At 47.0% G+C, this 27754-nt stretch overlaps 1 protein-coding gene across 1 annotated transcript in view; it reads right to left on the bottom strand.

Moving 5' to 3' along the window:
* Nucleotides 1-1273: 1273 nt before the first annotated feature.
* The window catches only part of Uaca (uveal autoantigen with coiled-coil domains and ankyrin repeats), an 87872-nt gene continuing 61391 nt past the window's right edge, over nt 1274-27754 (bottom strand). The window contains exons 8-19 of the mRNA XM_032909561.1: nt 26961-27142; nt 23910-23947; nt 20888-20956; nt 18968-19075; nt 17380-17412; nt 17123-17221; nt 14446-14482; nt 13335-13387; nt 8566-11274; nt 6924-7076; nt 4646-4711; nt 1274-1468 (exon numbers count right to left, since the gene is read on the bottom strand). Coding sequence (XP_032765452.1) covers nt 1397-1468; nt 4646-4711; nt 6924-7076; nt 8566-11274; nt 13335-13387; nt 14446-14482; nt 17123-17221; nt 17380-17412; nt 18968-19075; nt 20888-20956; nt 23910-23947; nt 26961-27142 — 3619 coding nt within the window. The 3' untranslated portion in view covers nt 1274-1396. The remainder of the gene's footprint in view (nt 1469-4645; nt 4712-6923; nt 7077-8565; nt 11275-13334; nt 13388-14445; nt 14483-17122; nt 17222-17379; nt 17413-18967; nt 19076-20887; nt 20957-23909; nt 23948-26960; nt 27143-27754) is intronic.

The raw sequence follows: 27754 nt of genomic DNA, 5'->3' as shown, positions 1-27754 counted from the left end.
CTCCTGTTATTAATCCCATTCAGACGATGCTCCTATAAATAAGTCTGAAAACATTTGGAGGACACATGTAGAAGGAGCGCTTGATTACAACAGTTGCAAATGTCAAAGCGATTGCATACACACACACACACACACACACACACACACACACACACACACACACACATATTCAAGTTTTTGACACTTTGAAAAATTTCGCACATCATCTCTCATTGTTCTCACGCTAAAGACCATGGCGAGAAAAGTCAGCCTCCGTAAGGAAAGGCTAGAGAGCTGCTGTGGAGACCAGGAGGCAAGCGTCTTACCAATGCCTCAACCATCCCGCTCCCGCCTGTTCCTGAGCTGTGTAAATTAGCACTGCAACAACAGAGGAGAAAAGAAATCTACTTAGACGGTATTAGCATATGAAGGAAGACAAAGCACTTGTTAGACTGCTCAACGGAGATGCACTTGCCTAACCATACCAGCCACTCCTGCAAAGCAGCCAAGGCTTAAGGATCCTGGGGAGGAAGATGTGATTTGTCTGTATGTGCGTGCACACATGTGAATGTGCATGTGGAGGAGGGGCTGATGTCTGGCATCTTTGTCCACTTCTCCCCATCTCACTTTTTGAGGCAGGGTCTCTCCCTGAACCTGCATCGATGATTGATTTGGCTAGACTGGCCACCTGTGAGGCTCACAGTCCCTTGTGTCTGCCTCTTCAGCACTGGACACCTCTGTTGCACTTGAGGCTGAGAATCTGGGTTCTGGGGATTGAGTGCAGACCCCCATGCTTGCCTAGAAATCACTTTCTTTACTGAGCCATCTCCCCAGCCCCTGGAAGGGTTTTTGATCCATTTAAAGTAGCTATCCAATAAATTATTTTCTCCCAAGCCAATCTTTCACTGCTAATTTCAGCCTAAACTCCTTTTTATATGGAGTCCCATCAGAGAGCTCAGGGACGCAACTACTTTTAAAATGTAGTTTAAAAAGTATAATTACAGGGCATGGTGGCACAGGCCTTTAATCCCAGCATTCGGGAGGCAGAAACAGGTGGTTCTCTGTGAGTTTGAGGCCAGTCTGATCTACAAAGTGAGTTCCAGGATGGCCAGGGCTATACAGACAAACTGTCTCAAAAGACAAAACAACAAACAAAAAGGAATAAAAGTTAAAAAGTACAAATAAAAAGATAATAGCTGAGGGAAGGCAAGAAGCACGTGCTGTTTGCCGCTTTGTGAAATGAATCAGCTTTGGATCCACTGGAAAACTCAGTAACACACTCGTCTCAGAGAAATAAAATTCAACAACGGAACAAAATATAGTTTATTTTACTGATACTATCAGAGGGCCCAGAAGAGTCACAGAGTTGCACCCAGAATGCATAGCACCAGCAGCGCAGGCTCCAAGTCAGCTGACGCTAGCACACGAGGCCTTGTCGCATCTGTATGATCTGCAGCAAGGCCGCCTGCACGTCTTCATCCATGTGACCCTGGGGAGAAGGAAGAGGGCATGTGTTATCTTTACTGAGCTCTAGAGCTGAGGCCTTTATCCTAGGTCACCCCTCGTCATTGTAAGAGTGGCCCTCAGGAACTCTACCATGGAAATAAAGGTCAGGTCACAAGCACTAAGTACACAGTAGGAGCTCCAAACATTATGACCAGAAAACCAATGGGCAACAATGGCCTCTGCTGTGTGCGTGACAAACAGTAAGCAACATGAACATTTCCCACGGCTGTTGTGCATCGTGTGTGTGTGCATAAGCATGTGCATATGTACCCTCGAGCATTCTCTTTCTTCTATATGAGGCAGTCTGTCACTTGAAACCAGAGCTTGCCATTTGGCTGGCCTGGCAGCAGGGCTTACAGCCAGGCTGCCACACCTGCTCAGCAGTTCCTGGGTGCTGAGGATCTGAACTCTGATCCTCAAGCTTGTAGGAAAGTGCTTTGCCCACTCAACCATCTCCCTGCCCGGCCCCTTTGAGGAGAGAAGCAACTGAGGAAAGATAATCCCCATACTTAGGTTACATAAGCAGGATGACACATCCCTGTGGCGCGTCCTCTCTGTGCCATAGCAATCCTTCTCCAGAGCCAGGTCGCTGTTCATTTTATGTAACATCCACTATACAGACATACTAAATTTCCTGGCCTCTTCATAATGTCAGACATTTAATATATGTGTATAATATTTAACACACACACACACACACACACACACCAGACACTTTGAGAAGAAATAGCTGGATCAAGATGGGGTATACGGTGAACAACTACAATGTCAGCACTCGGGAAACAGAGGCAGGAAAGTCAGGAATCAAGGGCTGCCTGGACTACATGAGTCTCAAAAAAACAAGACACAGTAACAAAAAGCCAGTTCAATATCTGAATTTTCAAGTGACTACAACATTTTCCTTATTAGAAACATCAATTTACACTTCCACCCGACAGGGTATAAAAAGATCCATCTTCCAAACATTTGGCCAAAAACTATCGGTAATGAATGGTACCTCTTAGATCCTGGCATCTCCCCTGTTGCAAAGCTGGGTGCGTAAGTAGGGGCTGGAGGGATGGCTTGGTGTGTAAGAGTAGTGGCTCTGCAATGTGAGGCCCTGAGTTTGAATCCCCAGCACCCACACAAAAGCTCTGGGAAAGCTGGAGCACCTACGACCCCAGCACTGCAGATGGAGATGGGTGCATCCCAAGAGCTCTCCAGTTGACCAGCCTAGCTCATCTGCACTTCAGGTTCAGTGACAGACCATGCCTCAAGGCAATAAGGCAGAGCAGAGTAAGAAAGGCATTCAGTGTCCTGTCCTGGCCGCCACATGCACCTGCATACTCCTGTGTGTACAACACACAAACACACAACACACACTCATACACAGATACACACTCACATACTCATATATACACTCACAGATACACACATTCATACACAGACACACACTCATACACAGATACACACACTCATAGATACACACTCATACACACACTATTACAGATACACACACTCATACACAGATACACACACTCATAGATACACACTCATACACACACTCTTACAGATACACACACTCATACACAGATACACACTCATACATACACTCTTACAGATACACACACTCATACACAGATACACACACTCATACACAGATACACACGCACATACTTTTAAGTAGCAGGGCTAAGCAGATGCAAATCTGTGGCAGGCTTGCACGCTTCTACTCTCTTTATTATTAATTCATTACTGGAGCATCTGAATAGGTTTTGGCAGGACACGTCTATGAATATAAAAAGTTTTGCCTCCCAAATCTGTTTTTACAGCGGCAGGGTGTTTAAATTTCAAATGTTAGCCACAGTTGACTGCACTGGATCCATAGTTAACCGCATGATGCCAGACGGCAAGACGTCTTCAGATGCCAAGTGCTGCCGCTGCTTCATTAGGACTCAGCAGAAAACAGTTTTAGATTTCAGAAGGGCACACTCCACAGAGTGGGAAGGGCTCAGAAGCTGTCACGGGGTTTTGCTCTGCCCTCCCTGGCCAGGACTAGGATGTTTCTCATCCTTTCTAGTATCAAGTTTGTGCGTGTGTATGTGTGTGTCTGCGCATGTGTGTCTGTATACATATACATATGTACATGTGTATCAGGTCCTGTACCACATGCCCCTGCAGCCTGATCTGTGCCCTTCTGACCTCTAGTAAACGTCCTGTTCTGTTGTCCACTGACAGCTCTCGTAATGACATAATCTTTCAGAGCTCAGCAAATGTCCCACCCGCTCAGAGGGCAGCAGGGAAGCATCCTTCCTGCCGTCCCTCTTTTCAGTATCCCTTCCAAGCCTATAGGAAAAGTGAATGACTGGTTTTAAGAATGTGATGTCAGAAAGCATGTTTACTATTTAGCTGAGTTCTCCTGCTCGTTTTGTTTTAACAGAACAGTGTGGCTAACACATCTCAAATCCAAGCAACTTCCAGTACCCCTCACTCGTGAATCCAATGTCGTCTCTTCCAGTCCGTCTTCCTGCTCAGTCTATTCTGAGAACGTGGGACTGTTCGCATGGCTGCACAGAGCAGAAGCCCGTCTCTCACGCCCTGAACACTTCCTGAGCATTTCCTTTACAGGCCGCAAGAGGATTTACCATCTTCTGAGTGTACGGTGCCATCAGTAAATAATCAATTACGACAGACCAATTCTCCCTTAATTCTCACAATTCTGTGACACCCCCTTTGTCCTTTTCCGACTTTTTAGTGTTCTTTACTTCAAAGACCCCCACCCCACCCCCACCAGGAGACATATGCAGCCCCCTCTACTCTCCCACCCGGCCCCTGCTGACAGCCACGTGTGATGTCAAGGCATTATCCCAGCCAGCGACACTGTTAACGTGAGCTGCCATCATGTGTTGCCAAACTGTCTAGCGGATGAGTGGCAAGCAGATGGAGACAACACTAAATTTAAGATGTTGTGTTGCTGTGTGGCTTTGTAAATTGTTCTGGGAGATATGCAAGCCATGATTAAAAGAAACACAATTATTTTTAAATAAGCATATGGGCTAGAGCAACTTCAAATGTCAATTACGTGCATGTAAGTTTACTCAAAAAAAAATAAATAAATAAAAACAGTATTTTATTTTCCCCTAAAATGAATAGTCCCTTCCAAAGACACAGCCGACCCTACCTGTGCAGCACTGAGGAGGTGTGTCCGGTAGATAGCGATGACTTCCTGGTGCTGTCTGTCAGCATCCTAGAGCCGTGGGAAAGCAGACAGAGGAGAACGTTAGCACGCATGTGTGCAAGGCCAGGAGACTCACAGCCATGAGTGTGAGATTTCTGGTTGCACACAGCAGGTTATTAAAGGGCTCTGCCACCCTTAAAACAGAAGCGCACGCAGATGCTGACATACATGATGGAGCTGGTGTAAGGTTTTCCTTAACATACATTCATGTTCCTGAGGAAGCAATGCCACTTATCCCAAGGCACAAGGGATGACTCTGTGTGTCTGTGTGTCTGTGTGTCTGTGTGTCTGTGTGTGACTGTATCTATGTAGAGCCCACAGAAGCTAAAGGCACCAGATTCCCCGAAGTGGAGTTATGGGCTTCTGTGAGCTGCCCAGTGTGGGATCTGGGAACCGAACTTGAGTTCTTGGCAAGAGTAGTTAGTATATACCTCTAACTGCTGATCGCAAGTCTGGGCCTTAAAAATAAAAAACAGAAAACAAAACAACAAGAAAGGTTTTGTTGTTGTTGTTGTTGTTGTTATTACTTACCATGAATACTGTTTTAGGGTAAAAGGACATGAATGGAAATGTGGATGTGTATGGATACACACACACACACACACACACACACACACACACACACACACACACAAAATAATAAAAATAAATAGTTTTAAAAAGACATGGCTTTTGCTATTTGGACTCTGCAGACCAAGCAGATGCGCTTGGATCCTCTCTCACACATAGGGAGGCATCCGTCCCTCCGGAGTCGTTGAGCCAGCGCTGACAAAGGGAAGAGGCAGCTCGGTCCTAGACCCCGAGAAGGTGACACTAGAGGACAGCTGTCTCTTCCCGCCCCCCTTTCGGTGGCTTCCTCGGGTTGGCAGGCTTGGCACCACGTGCTGTGCCAGCTCCCAGAGCCTCTACAGATGCTGCTACAGGGGTGCACTACTGCACCCACTCGGCCTGCCTTTTCTTATCCCCGGTCGTGGTGCCTAGATCCCACCCCTCTGGATCTTTTCATACTATTTTCGTGTCCTGGAAGTTCCTCTACCTCCCTTTCACCCACCAAAATGCTTTACACAAGTTCTTCCTTCTTCTTTGGAACCAGAGAGGCTAGCCTCTCCCTTCTGGGAAACGGCTGTTAGAATGTGACCCCAGACTCTGCGTGTTAGAAACAGTTCCCAGTCACCACCACCCACAGGTAAGAGGTAATTCGATCCAATATTGATAATGACATTGTTAATGTCACTGTCACAAGTTTCTTCCTGCCAGAATGGTGTCCTTATGGGCAGTGAGCTTGGCCCCTCTTGCTCTTGCCTTCCAGTGTGATACAGCCATGTTGTGACACAGCTAGGTTTTCACCAGATGCAACCCATCCAGAGCCATGAGCCAAGTAAGTCCCTTTAAACTACCCTGCTCTGCAGAATGTAACAGAGGCACAGTTCAGAGAGAAAATAATGGATGCATATTGGAGTGGCATACTTTAGGCGCAAATAAATGACACTACCACACTGTAAGTAGTGGCAACGTTAAACAAGGATCAAACATGAATGTGAAGTCAGCTTCAAATGCATTTCAACTCCATGGAAGCTTCTCTCTCTCTCTCTCTTCTCTCTCTCTCTCTCTCTCTCTCTCTCTCTCTCTCTCTCTCTCTCTCACACACACACACACACACACACTTATATAACATACATACACACACAAATACACACATACTCATAGACACACATACCTATACATACACACACACACAACATTCACACTCACTCACGTATTCATATACACTCAAATAAATTCACACACTCTCACATACACTCATAAATACACACATACTTATGGGCACATACACATATAACACACACACACACTGACAAATACACATGTACTCATGGACACATACACTCACAATATATACACTCACTCACATACGTAACACCCACACATACATAACTCACACAGACACATACACTCATGGACACACACACACATAACATACTCACACAGACACACTCACACTCACACACACTCACACACTCACACAGACACACACACTCATGGACATACACACAATACACACACACACTCACACACCCCCACTCACACATTCATGGACACACACACAATACACACACACACTTACACACATACTCATACACTCATGGACACACACACTCACACTCACTCACACTCACTAGCTCACTCCGCCGGCCCCACCCTTCAGTCCCTGGACACTCACAGCCAGCTGCTGCTGCAGATCCCTCACTCGCTGCTGCAGGGTGTCCACCAGCTGGCTCTGCCGCTTGGTGGGGCCGCCGCTGCTGTAGGTAAGCTGGGAAAGGCCGTTGAGCGCCTGCTTTAGTCTTTCGACATCATTCAGAAGTTCAGTTATCTTTTGAGAGACAGAAAGAAATGGTAGGAAAGCATTCACCATCGTTGCAGATGAAAATCCTTCCACAGAAATCACTCCTCACTTGAGACAGGAACTTTAAACATCGAGTAAGATGTGGTCAAGACTCTACCTACAGAATACATGGCATACTTTCATACAGTTTCTTGGACTTAATTCCAGTAAATTTCTTCCAAAGACAACACCAAATTAAGAAGAAACATCGTGAATGTCCTAAGACTGGAGCATGAGCAGTTTTCTCTGAGCATGAAAGGTCCTCTGATGTTTTGAACACTGGAAAGGGGTTTATTAGATGGAGCGTGAGAACTAAAAAAGTTTGACTCATGTGCACACAGATTAACTTCTTCTCATCAAGGGCTGTATTATTTATCCAAACAAGTTTTTTAAAAATTTATTTCTGTCTATGTGTGTGGAGTGCCCACAGAGACCAGCAGATGGCGTCATGTTTCCCCACCCCCCACCCCCACCCCCCACCCCCACCCCACCCCCACGCCAGAACAGTTGTGAGCTGATCAAAACATCAGTGCTGTCTTCTGGAAGAGCGGCCATCAAGTGCTTTTAACAGCTAAGCCGCCTCTGCGGTCCAAGGAGTTGTGCTGTTTAAGAACTGGCAATGTGTATAAGTAGATGCAGGACTCAGCTCTCACAACGATGTTACTGCATCCTAACAGCTCCGCACATAGGCCGAGTGGATTTAAATGCTAGAGCTTACGGGAAGACGTGCTGCTGGGGAGGGCTGAGGTCTGAGCTTGCTTTCACTCATTCCAAATCTCCCCAGCGCATAGAGGCCATTTCATAATTACTCAGTGAGTGCATTGAGCTGTGATCGGTCTTCATTTTTTCATCTCCATGGTACAACCTAGACACCTAACAGCTCCGACAATATTATTGTGTACATATTCTGGAAAAATGGACCATAAGGAAGCAGACCAAGAGGAAAAGATAAATTAAAAATCCTGCCCCTAAAATGTTTTAATTTAACGAATGGCAAAGCCAAGATGGAGCCTGCGGTTTGGGAGCGACTGTTGGCTGGACTGGCACTGGGGGCTGCAGGGCAAAGGTGAAGGGTTAAAGGTGCACAGGACACAGCAAAGCACAAAAGGGACCAGGTTTGCAGAAACACCTGAGGCGGAATGCACGGTGACTTGGGCTCAGGGTACTGGCATAGGTGAGCAGGGAGATGGAGTCCGGATGCTCCCCAGTGACCTCACTTCTGACAGCCAGAGGCCCACAAGGTTCTGACTCCTCGATAGGAGAAAGCGAACCTCAGTCTCCCCTTCTTCTTTAACCGTCAGCTGAGGGGACGGACGGAAGACAGGCCTTTGGTTTCTGTGCCTTTTCAACGGAGAATTACTTGGCACACCTGCAGTCGAACTGGAAGGGTGGCGCTTCACTAATGGCTTTGTAGACCTGACGTGGGGTTCTACGCTAGGGTTCCCCCAGCCGGCCTCCCGGTCTGCATCGGGCCTACCTTATTGTCCTTCGCTTCGATCTGCTTGGCGGACTCCTGTATCCTCTGCTGCAGCTCCATGATGGTTGTCAGGGACTTGTCATACCGCCCCTTCTGGTCCCTGATCTCCTGCTCGATGTTAAGATGCAGCAGCTCCTTCTCGTCCTTGGCAGAGAACTTCTCCTCACACACTTGGTCGTACTTCCTGTTCAGACTGGCCAGTTTGTCGTTTAAGTTGGAAATCTGGGTCTCCAAATCATTCTTGGTGGCTTTGTATTTGGACATGTCGACGACCTCTCTGGTCTCTAGGTTCTTCAGCGCCTGCTTGGTGTTCTGGACCTCGGTCTGGAGTTTGGAGACTTCTTTGGTTTTCTTCTGGCTTTCCTCTTCCTTCTCTCTCAGGCTGGCTTTCATGATCCCAACCTCTTTCTCCAAGGCTTCCTTTAGCTGCAGGTGATCCGCCAGGGTCACGGAGGAGCTCTTCTGATTCTCCAGCAGCTGCTGGAGTTGGCTCACTGCCTGCTGCTCTCTCTCCAGACACCTCTCCTTACTCCTCAGCTCCTCCTTTAGGTGCTCGATCGTGCCGTTGAGAGACTTTTTGAGAGCCTCCACCTGCTCCAGTGGGACTGGCTGTTTTTGCAGAAGATTTTGGGCTGCAAGGATCTCGGAGGTCTGCTTGGCCTTTTCTTCCACCAGCTTCTCTCTCTCGCTCTTCACATCGCTGTACTTCTGGGACAGTTCCTTCAGCTGTTTGCCGAGTTCTTCTGTCTTCCTGCTCAGTGCCCTTTCTGCCTCCCTGGCCTCTTCCACCAGAACATTCCTGTCCTTCAGCTCCTTCTGAAGGGCGGCGAGATCCTTCCTCAGCCTCTCATTCTCTTGCTTGCCCTTCTTGACCTCTTCGTCCCTCACCTGGCCCTTGTGCGTCTGCTCTGATAACTGCTCCTTCAGTGCTTTCTCTGTAGCCTTGAACTTGCGTTCACATTCTTCCATGCGGGCGAGGGGAGCATATTTTAGCTTGATGCATTCTTGGATGGTGTCGAGCTCCTTTTTCTGGGCCTTAATTTCTGCATGCAGCGTGCCGATCTCCTCCTGGCCCTGGCGGTAGTCAGCCAGGAGGGCAGTGTGGGCATCCTGCGCCTCCTTCAGGCTCTGGTTCGCCGTGCTCATCTTTCTCGAGTGTTCCTCCAGGCTCACGTAGTCAGCCTTCATCTGATTCTGAACGTTCTCCAGGTTCCTCCTCAACACTTCATTCTCCTCCCTTAGTTTTGAAAATTCCTGGCTCGTGTCGTCAAGCCTTTTCTTCGAGTCCAATAAAGCTCTGTTGGTTTTCTCCAAAGTGCTGCTCAGGGAGGCCTTCACCTCCTCGTGGGTTTTGGCAGGCACGTACTGGCTACTCAGAGTCTTTTTCAAGCTGGTGTTTTCAGACATAAGTGCACGTATTTTCTCCTGACCCTCACCACATTTTTTATTAAGCTCAGACAGCTGCATTTTTAGTTCAGCGATATTGGATTTCAGACCCATTAGCTCCTTTTCGTGTTTCTCGGGAGCTACAAACACAGCTTCCAGGCGGCTGACGTTCTTGGTCAGCTTATCGTTCTCTGCCAGCAGTCTCTCTGCTTCCAGCTTCTTCTCTGCGTATCTCTGTGTTGCATCCGAAAGCTTCTTATTCAGATCCTCCACATTCACATCATGCGCCTTCTTCATCTCCTCGCTGACCCTCAAAGGCACGTAGCGCGTCTTCATCTCCACCGTGAGGCTGTGCACCTGCTGGTTGAGGAGTTTGTTGTCTGCGTGGAGTTTTTCCACTTCTTTCTGGAGTGTCTGGTTTTTCAGGGTTAGCTCTGTCACTTTCTTCCCCAGCTCTCCCGACTTCTGCTCCAACCTGCTCCTGAGCTGCTCATGCTCCTCCGGTCTGATGTGCTGGGCCCTAACGCTCTCCAGATCCCTCTTCAGCTGTCGAATCTCCCCCTGACAGCTTTCATAGTCCCGCCCCACCTCCGCTAGCCTTTTCGCTTTCTCACTGATGTCATTGGATAACGAGCTCTTCATGCTTTCAAATGTCTCTGTGGGCACGGAAAGGGCCAGCTTAGCCCCCAGCTCTTTGAGCTGGCCCTCCAGCTCCGCGACCCTCCGCCCCCTCCGCTCCCGATCTATTTCACACGTGCTGTATTCCTTCTGCAATCGCTTATTCTCTTCCACCAGCCTGCTCTCGTCCCTCTTGAACCCTTCTACCAGCATCTCGCTCTGTTTGATTTGGCTCCTCAGCTTGCCCACTTCTGCCGAAGCGCCTTCATATTTCCCTTTCATGTCTTTCAGCTGCTCCCTCAGCTCCTCCATGACGCGGTGGCTCCCCGTGGCTGCTTCATTGGTCAGGTGCTCTTTGAGGGCCAGGAAGTGGGTCTGCATTTGCTTGACTTTGCCTTCCGACTCATACATCCTCTTCTGCACGTCTTTGAGGGCATCTTCCAGCTGCTTGATCTGCTCGTCCGAGTCCTCCTTGACTCTCTCGCACTCCAGAGCCAAGGCTTTGCACTCCGCGACCTTGTGCGCCAGCTCGTTTTGGAGCTTCAGTCGGTCCTGTTTCGCCGAGTCACAGAAAGTTCGCATGGCTTCCAACTCTTTCTTTAAAATCTCATTTTCAGAGTATGAGGTCTGACTTGGTAAAGACAACTCCAGAGGCCTTAACATAGACCTGCTCTGCATATGGGGGGGCACGCCCGGTGATGGACCCTAAAAAAAATAAATAAATAAAAAACATTAACCCCAAACCTAAAGTCACTATGGTGACTCCTATTTTATAGACGGCTCTACACAATATTTACATCAGTAATCAAAGGGTTTTCAGATTAGGAAGATGGGAGAGGTGGAAGGCGCAAAAAAGGATCGATTTGGGGTAAGAAGAACAGTTCTGGGTTCCATACTACACTCCAAACATCTTGGAAATTCTTTTAAGGCAATTTTTTTTTTTTTTTTTTTGGTTCTTTTTTTTGAGCTGGGGACCGAACCCAGGGCCTTGCGCTTCCTAGGTAAGCGCTCTACCGCTGAGCTAAATCCCCAGCCCCTGGCAATTTCTAAAGAAACAGCTATGGCCCCTGGGCTCCGTTTACTTTCTCCAGCCAGCGTGCCTGCGGGCCAGAACACTGTGCCCAGAACTTCAGGGTCTAAAGCCAGGCATCAGAACCCCAAGTCAATTCTGCATTTTAAATAAATATAGAATTATAGATTATTAATTGTTTGCTTTGTGAGGTATACACAAATGAGGTAAGAGGACAAATGCAGGGCCACTTTTCACCTTCCACCTGGCTGATCTGCACACATTATTAAATTTCTAATAAAATATATGTGACTTCTGAGCACCCTCACTGTTAACTCCAATATAATGCTCTTTAAATTTTAAAAAATTCCACCAAAATAAGCCCGCCTTGTATCGGAACTGTCAGGGAAATGTCAATCAACTAACAAAAAAGACGTACGTTTCCCTTCTAGCGGGAAGATAAATAGAAATCTTAGCACATAATATAAAACTTGATGGATACCTTGTTCCCTCGATTAATTAATGCTGACAGAAAAGAAGTATAATTAAACTTCTGAGAGAGAGTTCAACTATCAGACATATAATCATGAAAGACTCAACGTAACTATTTTTACTTTCCCATCTAGTAACAATGTTTTTTATATAAGTATTAATTCATCGACAAATGCCATGGCCCATGGAGACATCCTATTGTTCACTGGGCAGACTTTTCTGTTTTAAGCTATTTGGGTAAATTAAAACTGCCTTGCTCTGAATCAAGAGGAAGAAATTGCCAACATAGAATACTTTCCTAGCCTTGGGCTGCCTCTAGACCAGCTCTCAACTGTGCAATTATCTTTGCACTAACACTAGTATAATTTACCAAGAAATTACATGTACAGAGTCACACCGTCATGCCATTACACGTATTTCAATCAGATATTTATCCAGTCTTCCCAAATACTCCGACTACTCTCCCCACTAAAGATTGGTGGATCTTCATCATGTACTCTCTCACCATTATTTGTTTCTTAGTCTCAGTAGCTGAGGCGAGCCTCAAAAATCTCTGCATCTGAAGATGACCTCGGACTTCTGCTTTTCCTGCCCTCACCTCCCAAGGGTTGGCCTCACAGACATCTGCCAGCACACCAGGTTTTGCAGTGCTGGGGATGGGATCCAGGGCCCATGTATGGTGGATACATAGGTACAAACACTAGCCAACATTCTACCTCTTGGAAATTTTATTTTGGAGTCTATTTTTAAAACAAAGGATATTTAATTGCAAAGAAGAAGAGTGTTTCAATGCCGGGACTACTTTTGAATGATTCACACCTGTGCCCTTCTAAACGGGCACACGAGGAGAGTTATCATTCTGTGAGGAAACTGGAAATCCAAGAGGATGGGCAGAAATGCCAACCTCTTGTTTAAGACATCACAAACAGCAGCGGCACCACAAACACAGGGCCCCGGAAATAGCAACATGTACTTGTATTAAACTAAAAAAGCAAAACCAACTTGGACCATGAAAACCTCACTTAGTGATAATGTACTTAGGAGTTATGCAACGGTTTCTACTTTTTAGACAGAACCAAATGTTTTCTTTTAAAAAAATGTTTTGTTTTATTTTTCTTTTTAGACAGGGTCTCACTACGTTCTGGGCTGGCCTGGAATTTGCTCTGTAGACCAGGTTGGCCTTGAACTCACAGAGATCCACCTGCAAAGGCAAGTGCCACCACATCTGGCCCCTTCCGACAGGTTTTTAAGTTAATAGTCTTACCTGTGAATCTGCCGTGTACATTTGACCTTGTTTATGAAGCATGTCTTCTTTTCCTAATTAAAACCAATAAATGATATTTTACACATCTGTGCCAAAGTTGGCCTAGTGTAGGCTAAAAGTAGGCATAATTCTTGTCCTTTATTATATAATCAAAATAAAAGCAGCACGGTATGAACCTGCTCTTGTTCTAAAGCAGGCTTATCTCCTTTCTCAGAGAAAGGGAAGACCCTACGGTCGATGAACAACAGGTGCTAAGGCTGGCCTTTAGAAATACCTAAGGCTGAACTGGAAGGATGGCGCAGTGGTCAGGAGCATTTGCTACTCTTCATGAGTTAATTTCCAACACTCAGACCACGTAGGTCTCACCTGCCTGTGACTCCAGCTCCAGGGGACCTGGTGCTCACTTCTTGCCTTTGGGGAATACTCAGTCACTGAGAGACACACATTTTAAAATAAAGTATGTCCTTTTAAAAAAGAAGTCTGTAAGACTATTAGGTTAAATAGGCTACAGGATTACAATGAAATGTATAAGTCAAATTTACAGTATTACTGTGGATCTTAATAGAGAAACAGAAAGATAGGTTTTCCAGGGAAATCGTATCAAACCAGAGAATAAAACAACATAGGAAGTGAGTTGTGGGTAATCCTAAAATAACTAATAATTGCTTATAAATGTGTGAAATGTTTGCCCACATTAAGGTCAGTTTCTCTCTGTCACAAAGCTGTATTTGTTTCTTTCCATTGGGGGGGGGGTAAGTTCTGGGTCAGAGAGTTGGCTCAGCGGTTAAGAGAACCACCTGCTCTTTAAGAAGATCTAGGTTCAATTCCCGAACCCCGATAGCTGTTCACAACTATCTGATGTCATCTCTAGGGGCTCCCAAGCTTTCTTCTGGCCTCCATGGGCGTGCATGCAGGGCCTCTGTGCCTGCCACATTTCACCCTGGGCTACAGTACTCCTCTGAGCCTCCCCCTCTGTCTGCTGGGGTGACACCTGCAGACAGGCTGCTGACACTCGCAGGAGCGGCAGTGTGTATAGGAAGCTATAGCCTACAGGCACAGCCTTTTGTCCTGAACTCTCAACTGTAACAAAACCCCATGGGTTCATACTTACGGTTACTCGAGTAACTTCCGGGTCCTGGATGATCACTCTGAAATCAGAAGTGTGAATTAAAACATTTAGGTGTGCGCAGTCCCAGTTTGTCAAATGCTCTGTCTATTTCCGCTCTCAGGAATCCCATCCTGGAAAACATCCTGGCACATGCCTTGCTCCTCTGCCTGTTCCTCCACCTGAGCCTACAGAGGACAGAGGCTGTCCAGAGCCTACAGGGACAGGGTCAGCTGGACCGAGCACCTCTCTGAGTGCTCTGACAAACTCAGCTTCGAGGTTCAAGGAACCCAAGAAGAATGAGCTGTAAAGTAACAGAGAACCTGACGCCTCCCTCTCGTTCCCGCTGTGCCTGGGAGGGAAAGGAAGGAAGTGGCCACAGGCGAGGCGATATGAAATTGGGTTTCCTGGAACTGGAAATCCCACCGCTGGGACTGGCTCTGGAGTATTGTAATCCCTTTTTTCCAAGCTACTGAGATGTAGGCTGTTGAGGTGAAGGCACTGCTGTTGCCAAATTAAACCGGGGCAAAGGCTTGCACATGGCAGAACACCAGTGGTGAGGGAAAAGAGCAGGGAGACACCTCAGATATCCAGGGTTAAAGCACTCTAGGACTGTCCCTTGTCCCAGTGTGGGTGTCCAGAGATCAGGGCAGAGGAGAGAATAGTATACCCCAAGGGACAGGGTGTGTCAGCTTCAACAGCTTAACACCAACCTCCGCTTAGGAAACACAGCAAGACCAGCCCAGTGCTTAACCCCTAAATTAATGTCACCCATAGCCCAGCACTTCACAGCGAAACTAACTCACTTCCACTAACTGCAGTGCCCCGGAGGATGGAGAAACATGTGAGCTTAGGCTGTTCATTCTACGTGGCATTTAAAACTAGAGCCTGTAATCATTTACACGCTTACATGTGTATGTGGGGGTGGGAGCACACAAGACATACAGGAGTTTAAAACCTAACTCGGTCTTCTTGTCTTCATTTCTCAATTACAGCATAAACTAGCCTCATTCTAAAGTCCCCAGGTTTCCCCCAAATGTGAACAAGATAAATGCCTTCTTACAATTTTGTTTACACTCAGTCTGTCATAATACTGTGGACACTCAAGTCAGCTCTGTGTGTCCACGGGTATCGAGACATACAGACTTATAGACACTCAGATCCCTCCCAGGCCACAGTGCAGAACGCGACTTGGACTGTGTGTGTCCTCCCACAGATTTAAGTGATTACACTGCTTATAATGCCCTGCACAAAGGAAGTGCTACAGAAGTCGTATATGGGATTATTTTGGGGAAAATAACAAGAAGATACGCATCTGCACATGTTCAATAGAGGAATTCCCCACTGATTTTTATTTACCGTCCTTTCATTTATGGATGAAGACTCAGGAACATGGATATGGAGTGCCGACTTTAAATGATTTGTACTGGATCTAAATTCCTAATTTCATAAGTACATAGAACCAGGGCCTGGGATTTGCCTTTTGTTTAAAAACCCATTGCTTATATAAAAATGCGTCACAATGAATACTTACTGACCGGGGAAAATGTCCCCAGCGTCTTGACGGGAAAGTGACTAAACAGGACACAGGGCACGGTCACACCCCTGCTAGAGGAAGCAACGCGCACACCCACCGCGCAAAGGAAGTGAGAGACTCCGCCGCGTGTGCGCTGTGCTAAGACCACACCACCTACTTCTAACTTTTCATTAAAAGCATAAGCATAGCCATTGAGAGCACTCATTGCTCTTCCAGTACCCACACGGCAGCTCACGACCGTGTGTAACTCCACTTCTGGGAAATCCCACGCCCACTCCTGGCATCCATGGACCCCAGTATATGATGCAGAGACAAGCATGCAAGCAAAACATCCATACACATAAATACATGTTTTAGAAAATTTGCACGCTGGTTTTGATATATGAAATATTAGTTACTTTTCTATAGTTTTATTATAGCCTAGTGAGAGCTCTAAAGGACTCATTTGCAGAATGTGTGTGAGCCCCTTACTGGGGAGATCTCTGTCTGGCATCCCTTTACTTACAGATAGAAAGGAAGCCTTCCTATGGGGATCACATGAGTGTCATGTGACATCGCCCACCACTGGACTTCACTACCATTATTAAAATGCCATCCATGGCCTTAGTGACTCAACTTATTTGGAAGCTCACAAAACTATTTCTAAATAACTGTGGAGGGCACTCCTAAGCCTAAAACAGTTTTGTTTTACATTTTAAAATTCACTAAAGTACCCCAACATTCCCTGTGTAGTGCAATGACCTTCCACATGTGCGCATCTGTCTAACCACCAACAGTTTGGGAGCATCGCCATGCAGACTGCACTGAGAGAGGAGCCTGCCCGGCAGATCCCCGCCCGAGAGCCCCGGGAGAGCCTGATCACTTACATGGCTTTCCCTCAGTTTTAGAGCCACACACTACACGTTCACAGGACAGTACAAGACAGGGGAGAAGGTTCAGGAAGGGTCTGGAAAGGAACGAAATGTCACCTACGCACCACAGGCTGAAATGCTCTCACCTAGCCTACAAGGGGGCATGCAGGTAGGGAACAATTCAGGGACACTAAGTAGTGGATTTATAATTCAAGGTCAATTCCGACGCCAGGTCCCTTCGCCCTATTCACTGTGAAGATGAAGAATAAGAGAAGAGAATTGAATCTTTTTGTACCTCAAAATATTTAAATCTGTTTTTCAGGGCCTCGATGGTTCGTAAGCTTTCTTCGTGCTGCTTTTCTTTAGCTGCCAAAAGGGACTTCAGCTTTTCTCTCTGAAATGGGAGGGAGAGATAGAGTAAGCGGACCCCGTGCCTGAGATGCAGGGAACCTGTGTTCATGCCTTTCTCAGTCAGGACCCGAGTCTCTGCTTCAGTCCCAGTCACTATTTACACAACACACATGAGCTTTAAGACAAAGCGTGGCAGCCTACCTCGCTTTCCAGATCATCTGCGACCATGACTTCCTAAGACAGAGAAGAAGAAACACATTTTAACTCTTGAACATTTCCCTTGGCGAGCATAAGCCAGGGAAACAGCTTGAGAAGGAGTGGCGCCTGTCCTTAAAACCGGGGACAAGGGTGTGAGGAAACATGTCTCTGGGCACCACGTCTGTCCTGTGAGCTCTCAGTCATTCTTCTAACTGCAAAAGCATCTTGACTCTTGAGTCAAGCAACTCTAGACCCACCCGCTCTTCCGCCTCCATCAATCTTCAGTCCAAGTGTTGGTTTTCATGGCTCTGCTCTCTTTCTGGGATACCTATCAGCTCAGAGGCCGAGGCTCTCATCTGCTGTGTCTCCCATTCTTTGCCAAGTCCCTAATCTTTGCAGAGGTTATAGGACACTCTCCAGTTTTAATTTTGGAAACAGAATGTTCCCTCTTTAAACATCCTATTTTATGTATACATGAAACATCCTCTTGCCGCGTGGATAATACTAACAGTGGACAGTGTGGAGTTTTATTTATAGATTTCCTTTCCCTGCACAATCCATTGCTTCTGTGTTTCCCCAATGTGTGCTTGGTATCCATATCCTGGGGCTGAGGCTCTCTTAGGATACACTTTGGGATTTCCCCCGTTCAAGAGTGAGGCGACAACTCAGGAGCCGTACATCTGAGTGTTCCAAAGTGGCCTCGAGGCAAGATGATGCTAGTGGGCCTACTAGCTCAGGCTACAAGATTAGGGAACGGTAGAATCGAAAAGACAACCATGGCATACCTCTTCCTCATGAACACAAACATCACTCAAGACATCACCATGACAACTAACTCATCCTAGATAAGACATGCACTCAAAGAGAGACTCGGCTAAACTGGATTACCAGTATTTTCTCCTTTCCTCCTAAAAGCAATGACTTCTGGTTATTTCTTACACTTGAAATTTCTTACACATCCATTTGCAAAGGGATTTTATTTTTATTATGCGTATTTATGTGTAAGCAGGTGTGCACATGAGTGCAGGTGCCTGTGGAGATCAGAAAAGGGTTACCCCTGGAACCGGAGTGACAGATGGCGAGCAGTTGGGTGTGGATACTGAGCCCTCATGAGCAAGGGTAGCCATGCTCCTGACTGCTGAAACACCCATCGGGTCCACACACCCAGCTCTGCACACACCAGAGGATGCGCCACATGTCACTGCTTCTGGGATGTGCTTGGGACAATGCCCCCTGGACTACCTCCTCACTCCATCTGGCTTTCCTTCAAAACTCAATGAAGCAGAATCTCCCACAAGAAGTTACCTTGGGTGTACCATGGTGATCTGTCCTCTCATCTAAATGCCCACTGTCGGCCTGTCACCTGTCCAATGTGCATATATATTTTTAATTTGCATATAGATAGCATTAAAAGTTTCAGGTAAGGTTGTGATCCCTATAAGGTTACAATACCAAGTAAGGGCGACGACCAAGTTCACCTCCTGTAGTGTCTTGACTTGAGAAGAGCTTCAGGCAATGACTGACTAAGGATGACCGTTGCCAGCAGTAACACGGGTTTTGGATTTTTTTTTTTTTAATTCAGACTATTTACCTCATTCAGCTGTAACTGTAAGCCGTTGACTTTATCCAGGAGTATTCTTTGCTCTTGCTGAATCTTCCTCAACTTCTCTTTCAAATCTTCATTTTCCATCTCTAGATCCTTTAATAATAAAGAAAATGAATCAACAAAACAGCGCTAATGCAGGGAGATGCTGACAGTGCATTGCTACCACACGCAGGTGTGCGTCTAGAGAGCACTTTAAAGCACTAATGATAGAAAAGGGGTTTTGTGGGGGCTGGAGAGGCGGCCCCACAGCTCGGTGCTTTCTGTTCTTGCAGAGGACCTGACTTAGGTTCCCAGCACCCACGCTGGGCAGATGCCACCTGCAACTCCAGCTCCAGGGGATCGGAGCTCTGGTTCAGAGACCCACATTCACACACACACACACACACACACACACACACACACTAAAATTAATATAAATCTTTTAAAAAGTTTTCTGTGCATTTTGTGTTGTTGACAATGGGGGGTTTCAAGCTCAGGCCCCCCCGCATATGCCCTGCCACAAGCCACACCCCTCATTCACAATGGAATAGCTTCAACAGCTCTCACAGGACTGAGAAGTCTGACAACCGACAGTAAAACCACTGCTGTAATGGTTGTAAGTCCACGCAAGACAACACATAGTTGTCATTGTGAAAAGTGAAAAATGAAAGCAACTTATGGAGACAGAGTAGCAGGTGGATGGGCACTGACAGCCTTTGCTTAAGGCTCCCAAACTTAGGAGAACATTGCAGTCCTTTTCCTGACTTGACCCTCATATGATGGCTCTGACAAAGCACTGTCATCTCCCATATAAGGGTTCGGTTTACATGTTTTAGGTCTTAGCTTTAGGGGTGGGTGTGTGTGTGTGTGTGTGTGTGTGTGTGTGTGTGTGTGTGTCCATGAGTGAAGTACTCTCAGAGACCAGTAGAGGGTGCTGGATCCCCAAGAGCTGGAGATACAGTAAGTTGGGAGCCACTTTTCATATGTGATAGAAACCAAACTCATGTTCCCTGAAAAAGAAGTGCGTTCTCTTAACCACTGAGCCATCTCTCCACCCCTGCTCTCCAAGCCCTTTTTTGAGACAGAGTATCCCTCAGTAGCTCAGGCTAGCCTTGAACTTATGACAAGCTTTGTGCCCCCATCTCTCAAATGCTGGGAATATAGGCATGAGCCTCCTCATCCAACATCAGTCTACTTTCTTAATGCTACCCCACAAAGGGGAACCCAAACCAAACCCTCTCATTCTGTCAGACTGCATCATTTAGTCTGAAGTAGTTCAATCAAGAACACTAATTAAGGTTCTTTCTACAATATAACCCATGTAATAATTCCTTCTGATAACTTTAGCCAGCATGAAGTGAACGGGCAGTTAGCTCAGTGGAATTCTTTTTCCTAATCGAAACAAATACTACTTTAAGTTTGGGCTTTATTTCCTTAGCATTAGTGACTCTCACTTTAAGGACTATAAATTTCTAGAGTAAACATAACGTGTGGTTTATATGGTAATAATATATTATATCACACATATATTTATTTTCAATGTTTTTGGACTTACTTATATAAAACTCAGAAGAAAAGTCAATTCCTAAGGAAGGGACTGGTGCAAAGCCAGCCGCAGACCATGATGAGTTTTCCTTAAAGTTCCCATCGTCTCACCCGCCAATCTACGTACTCTCTTCTTCTCGCTTCAAGCAACATTCAAATCATTTTTCTTCTTGAAGTATAAGTATTTGTTTATTTAATTCATTTAATATGTGTGTGTGTGTGGGGGGTTACCTGCAGAAGCTAGGCTTTCTCCTCCTACTCTGTGGGACCTGGGGACTGAACTCAGGTCATCACACTTGGCAGCAGGCACCTGTGTGAGAGGAGCCTCAGCCTATGCGGTGCTTTGCCAGACAGGAAGCATGTGCTTGCTTCTCTCTTTACCTGAAAGCTGTGGTGTTCTCTCTGATTTGACTTCACATTTCCTTCATCTTGAGTGTGTGACAAATTCCGCTTTTGTAAAACATTAAGAAAACAGTGGTTAGGATGCATAAGGTGACAGAAAAGGACACTTTCTCTTAATGCAGTGGTTTTCAACTTTCCTAATGCTGAGAGACCCTTTAACACATGGAATTAAGTGTCTCGTGTTGTGGTGACCCCCAATCACAATATTATTTTTGTTGATACTTCATAATTGTAACTTTTCTACTGTTATGAATCATAACATAAATATGTGTGTTTTCTGATGGCCTTGGATGACCCCTGTGAAGGGGTAGTCCCACCCCAGGTTGAGAACCACTACCTTAATGAGTATTACACCCATAGGTGGCTTTCAGCTCATCCAATGTTACACTTCCCATCCTCACCACAAGGTGGCAATGTTTCTACTTAAAACTGCCAAATGGAACTCCTGAGCCATACAGGCATTTAGGAAATCAAAATTTTAAACTTCTACTAAGGATGCTTCTTAACTAAAGTCGCAAATGTTTACAAACGAAAAATGTGTGAGAGACACAAAACAAAAGTCATTCTATAAATTGCCACCAGCCACCCAAAGGAACAAATCCATTTGAAAACATTGGTGGAGGGAGAGGAACTCACGCTAAGTTTGAAAGACGGTGTGGGCTTCTTTAGGTCTCTAAACATGGCTGGAGCAAGAGCTCAAGGAGCCAGTGAAGGAGGAGACAGACAATGTCAGCCTCTCGTTGAGAGCTCTGCAGAGCTAAGCTGGGTACGCCTCTGATTTGTGCACCTGCTGCTGAAACGCTACTCCAGCTTAGCTTTAACAAAACCACAACGCAGCATTTGAGGACAAACAATCTCCCTTCGGGTTCACCCACGCCCCTTTAAATCTGCACGGCGGCTACTCCAGAAAGCAGGTTCTCTGTTCTTGGGTTGTCCTTGTTTCCTCTCCAAGGGTCTATTTTTCCTATATGTTATATGAGTGGGGTTTGTTTAATCGAGCTTTAGGCCATCATTTGAGCAGGTCTGGATGGAGCATGAGAGGGCAGGGCTCCATTACAGACATCCTGTAGCCATCAGTTTGGTCTGCACTCCTTTCCCGGCTTCGGCCACCAGGTGGCATTTGACAGCTCTCGGTTCACTCCATTCGATGGTCTCTCTCCCTTCTTCTGTTCCTGACCCTCACACTGTCCACTCTCACCCCGCCAGGCTCAAACATATTACATCAGTTCTACCCAATAAGATTCAGGAGAACCTTCCAGGCACTGCTGGTTCCCTGTGGCAGAGCTGCACACTGACTGGGGATGTCCATCCTGCCTCTGCTCGTCAGCAGTCCTGGGATGAGAGGCATCTAAAGTCCTGAGCATGCAAAGCCCTTCTTAACCTGGCGTCTGGCCTCCTTACACTCGTGCACACCACTGCTGTCACACTCGCCTCCCTCCCTCCCTCCCTCCCTGCCTCAGGAAGGCTCCTCTCACAGCGTGTGCTCTCAGCTCCGTTATCCCTCTGTGCAGTCTTTTTCACAGATCTGTCATGACAGTGTCCTCCTTGCCTCACTGTGCATCTCTGGCACTAACCAGAGCGCTCCAGGAGGGCAGGCGCTCAGCACACCACACATCCCTCAGCACTTAGAATGGGCAACTGGCACCCTACAGGTTCAACAAATCCCCTCTGAACAAAGGCCAGCCTGCCTCTATCCGCTACATTTCTCTGACACTAGACACACAGCAAAGAACAAATCCAATCTACAACTGGCCTACAATCTATAAATATGTTCAATATAGCAAAGAAACATGGGCTTTGGAGCCATTATGCTCCCAGCAAAATCTCGATTCCTTGCATTCACTGAGCTAATTCCTACATCAGGGAGTGAGGTCCCATTTCCATACTGATAATCGGTAACACTTTATCTTAAATACATGTGCATTCCAGAACTCTGCTCTTCAGTCATCTGGTCAGCAGGAAGACTGGAGCAGTTGCTCCCCACAGATCATCAGCAACAGACAAGACCCATGATTGTGAGCTGCATTCTGATGGGGTGAATGGCAGGCATGCTGCAGCTGCGACACGGCCTTCAGATGGTGTGACAGGACAGGACAGGACAGAGTGATGAGCGTGAAAGACGCCAGCAAAGTACCTGTTCCTTCCTCCTCAGAGTTGGGAAGTGGCCAGACTCCCTGACTAGAGCAAAGTGGGGAGCCGGGCCGGGAGCCAGTGGAGGAGGAGAACTGTCAGCTCAAGCCTTGGAGCCAGGGTGTCGTGAACCACACCCCGTTCTAACTTGGAGAGACAGAAGACAGTGTAAGAGTTTCCCTCAAACTGTGATGCAAAGGGGATGGGTCACAATGAGGTTCGTTAAAATTAGTACCAGCTACAGTGTTTTGTGGATGGTGCGATATTTTTAAATTAGTCGAGCCCCCAATTAAACGCATATAGAAAAGACACTAAAAAGAAGTAAGACGTTAACAGTGGTATTGAAATCACAATATATAGTCAGTTTTGAACTGTGTTCAGGAGGGTGTGTTGGCACACACCTATCTTCTCTGAGACAGGAGGATAGCAAGGCCAGGGTCAGCCTAGACTCTACAGCAAGACTCTTGTCTCCAAACACACAAACATACCCTTTTCCTTCATTTCCTATTTCATTGGAAGAATCTGCTCTAACAGTATAATCAGCTCTGTTGTTAAGGTCAAAATGCCTTGAAAACTCCCAATACATACAAGAAGGAATCCCTTCTCAGACAGGAAGAGTTGGGATGTTCAAGGCCCTGGCCAGGATGTAGGAACCAAAAAGTAGGAACCAAAGCCCCTTGCCTCAAGCTGAATGTCACAGTCTTATTAACAAGATCTCAAGCCCTGAACACATGCTCTGTGGGCACTGACAATCTGAGGGCAGACAACATGTGGTAGAACTCAAAATACCCACGTGCAAATATTAACCAGTTTTAAAGAAGACATTAATGGTACAATTCAATATTGTTTAAAAATTGAAATAAAGGCACACCTGTTGCAAAGGCGGTCCTTTCCTCCAAAGTTCTCTCCCTAAGGATTTAAAGAGAAGAACCCATCAGACAGCAGCATAACCTAGGGAAGGCTTCCCCAACCATACCATCAGAGTGACCTAGGGAAGGCTGCCCCAACCTTACCATCAGGGCGACCTAGGGAAGGCTGCCCCAACCGTACCATCAGGGTGACCGAGGGAAGGCTGCCCCAACCGTACCATCAGAGTGAGCTAGGGAAGGCTGCCCCAACCGTACCATCAGGGTGACCTAGGGAAGGCTGCCCCAACCGTACCATCAGGGCGACCTAGGGAAGGCTGCCCCAACCTTACCATCAGGGCGACCTAGGGAAGGCTGCCCCAACCTTACCATCAGGGCGACCTAGGGAAGGCTGCCCCAACCTTACCATCAGGGCGACCTAGGGAAGGCTGCCCCAACCTTACCATCAGGGCGACCTAGGGAAGGCTGCCCCAACCGTACCATCAGGGCGACCTAGGGAAGGCTGCCCCAACCGTACCATCAGGGCGACCTAGGGAAGGCTGCCCCAACCGTACCATCAGGGCGACCTAGGGAAGGCTGCCCCAACCGTACCATCAGGGCGACCTAGGGAAGGCTGCCCCAACCGTACCATCAGGGCGACCTAGGGAAGGCTGCCCCAACCGTACCATCAGGGCGACCTAGGGAAGGCTGCCCCAACCGTACCATCAGGGCGACCTAGGGAAGGCTGCCCCAACCGTACCATCAGGGCGACCTAGGGAAGGCTGCCCCAACCGTACCATCAGGGCGACCTAGGGAAGGCTGCCCCAACCGTACCATCAGGGCGACCTAGGGAAGGCTGCCCCAACCTTACCATCAGGGCGACCTAGGGAAGGCTGCCCCAACCCGTGCCATCAGGCGACCTGGGAAGGCTGCCCCAACCGTACCATCAGGGTGACCTGGGAAGGCTGCCCCAACCGTACCATCAGGCCGACCTGGGAAGGCTGCCCCAACCGTACCATCAGGGCGACCTAGGGAAGGCTGCCCCAACCGTACCATCAGGGCGACCTAGGGAAGGCTGCCCCAACCGTACCATCAGAGTGAGCTAGGGAAGGCTGCCCCAACCATACCATCAGGCTGACCTAGACTGAAACACATTCCCCAACCATACCATCAGGGTAATGTAGGCTGATAGGCATTCCCCAACAGTACCACAGAGACAACCTCCAATTTGCCTTTACAGCTATAATTTTCCTTTAGAGCTTGTTACTTTTTTTTCTTTTTTTTTTTCTTTTTTCTTTTTTTTTTCGGAGCTGGGGACCGAACCCTGGGCCTTGCGCTCGCTAGACAAGCGCTCTTCCACTGAGCTAAATCCCCAACCCCGAGCTTGTTACTTTTTAATTTATTCCCAAAACTTATGTTTAAAACAATAGTGAGCTAGTCTGTCTTACCTACCAAAATACAGATTTTTTTATTTTTATTTTTTTAAAGATTTATTTATTTATTATATATAACTAAATTGAGGCTGTCTTCACACACACCAGAAGAGGGCATCGGATCCCATTACAGATGGTTGTGAGCCACCATGTAGTTGCTGGGATTTGAACTCAGGACTTCTGGAAGAGCAGTCAGTGCTTTTTAACCACTGAGCCATCATCTCTCTAGCCCAAGAAGATTTTTTTAAAATGATGATATTCATATAAATAGAAAGGTAACTTACTGACTTAGGCAAAAACTTAAATATGCATATCCTGTAATCGAGTGATTCAAATGGTAGGGAATAACCTTCTTAAAGATGTGCTTTATTTTTTATGTATGAGTATGTTGGGGGATTCGCTCGTACAGTGCCCACAGAGGCCAGCAGTGCCCCTGGAGCTGAAGTCACAGGCAGTTAGGAGGCCCCTGACTTGGGTGCTGGGCACTGAACTCGGTACTTGTAGAAAAGCAGCAAGTGCTCTCAGCCGCTGAGCCATCTCTCCTGCCCTCCAGGGACTAATCTAGGTGATGATAAAATATATAAAAATACTTACGTACACATCAGTAGAAACCTAAATAACTTAAACACCACCTATCTAAAGTTGCTTTGCTAAGTTTAAACAAATGAAATGTTGTGTGTCAGTAAGAATCTGTGCAGGAAGAGCCTTCCGAATGCATCACATGACAGCTACGGCCCAGTCAGAGTGAGGGCATCTGACTGTTTCTTTACAGGTGAGGACAGACTGGAAGGACAGCGGCTCCCCAGAGACAGAGCGAGCAGCTAACTTCACCGAGTTGTTCTACAGTTTCAGCTTTTCCTGAAGAAATGGACACATACTTGGCACAGGTGTTTGTCACATGCTAGGTGAATATTTCAAACACACTGATACTTTTTTTAAAACTTTTTTTTTGACAGCCTAGGGCTCAGTGGTCAAGAGCATTTACTGCTCTTGCCAGGACTCGAGTTCAGTTCCCAGCATCTGCTCTGGTGGCCCACAACTGCCTGAAACTCTATCTCCAGGGGATCTGACGCCCTCATCTGGTCTCAGTGGGCAACTGCATCAGTGTGCACATGCCCTCCCCACCCCGGACACAGATATATACGCATATACTTTTTTAAAAATCTAAACAAACAAACCTAAGACAACCTTATGATCTCTGTGGGGCCAGCCTGGTCTACTAAGTTCCAGGGTGGCCAGGGCTGCATCCTAAGACCTTGTCTCAAAACAAAGAAGTGAAAAGCTTGGTGAGTGTAAAAGCTGATCACCTCCCTGCTCCTCATTAACATAAGCAAGGCAGCTTTTATGTGTCCATCGCAGTATTAGTAGGACCCCCTGCTGCCTCTTCTTCCTCGGCTAGAGTGAGGCTGCCCTGATCAGAGGTAGCCTGAGGAGTCAGACAGTAGTGGGGCTCAGGTACCTTGAAACAGGAGTTCAACTCCAGCCCCGCAAAGGAGCTCACAGCTGCTCTGTCTGGATCTGGGGGACCTGACGCCCCCTCTAGCCTCCACGGTTCCCACTCCACAAACCAGTGCGCAGACCCAGAATTAAAACCAAAACGTCAAAGCACTTAAAAACGCGCCCGCTCCAGAAGCCCGCTGCCACCTTTGCTGGTGCTTTCTGACGCTGTCTTCAGCAGGTTCAGGATGTCCAGATTGTCACCAATTCTTGCGTAGTAAGAACTGTCATGGCCAAGGGCATCCAGCAAGGTCAGGTCGGCCCCATTTCTCACGAGGACTTCTACAGCGTCTCTGCAACCATACTCACAGCCCAGCATGAGGGCTGTCCTGAAAGCAGACAGAAAATCCAGGACCTTGTGGGAATTCCAAGGAATAGTCCAGAAATGCCGTTAGGAAAGCCTCCCCTTTAACGAGCAGGTGGCACCTCAGGAAGTTATATTTCCTACAGATTCAGACATTACTCTATCTTTTTGTGTCTTTAACTCATCGCATCCCCAAGATAAACAAAAATCCTGTAGCTTTGTGTTTAGCTGCAGGGAGAGAAATCTAACTGCTTTTTGGGGGTTCCTGGCTTCAAGCTCACTGTGTAGCAGAGAATGACCCTGAGTCCAGCTCCCGCTGCCTCTGCCCCAGCGCTAGCCTTACAAGTAAGCCCACCACGCCTGTCCTCCCGTCCCCTTACACACTTTAACTACCTCAACCACTAAATCAGCCTAGTTTGTTCCAGTTCTTCAATGTCCAATAAATAACTACTGCAAAAATCTCCCTGAACCTCAGTTGTCTGCCCAAAGCCCAAATGCTCAAACGCTTCGGTGAATTAACCAAATTCACACAGACTTTTCCTACAAATCCCTGCCCCAGCGGAGGAAATCAGATTCTGCTCTTGATGTCCTGTTTAAAGAAGTCTTGCTGGGCTGGGATGCCGCTTGGTTGCACAGC

This window comes from Rattus rattus, chromosome 8 (assembly GCF_011064425.1).
Source record: "Rattus rattus isolate New Zealand chromosome 8, Rrattus_CSIRO_v1, whole genome shotgun sequence".
In the NCBI taxonomy this organism is placed as follows: domain Eukaryota; kingdom Metazoa; phylum Chordata; class Mammalia; order Rodentia; family Muridae; genus Rattus; species Rattus rattus.
The sequence above is the reverse complement of the archived record's forward strand: the minus strand, read 5'-3'. Positions and strand labels throughout refer to the sequence as shown.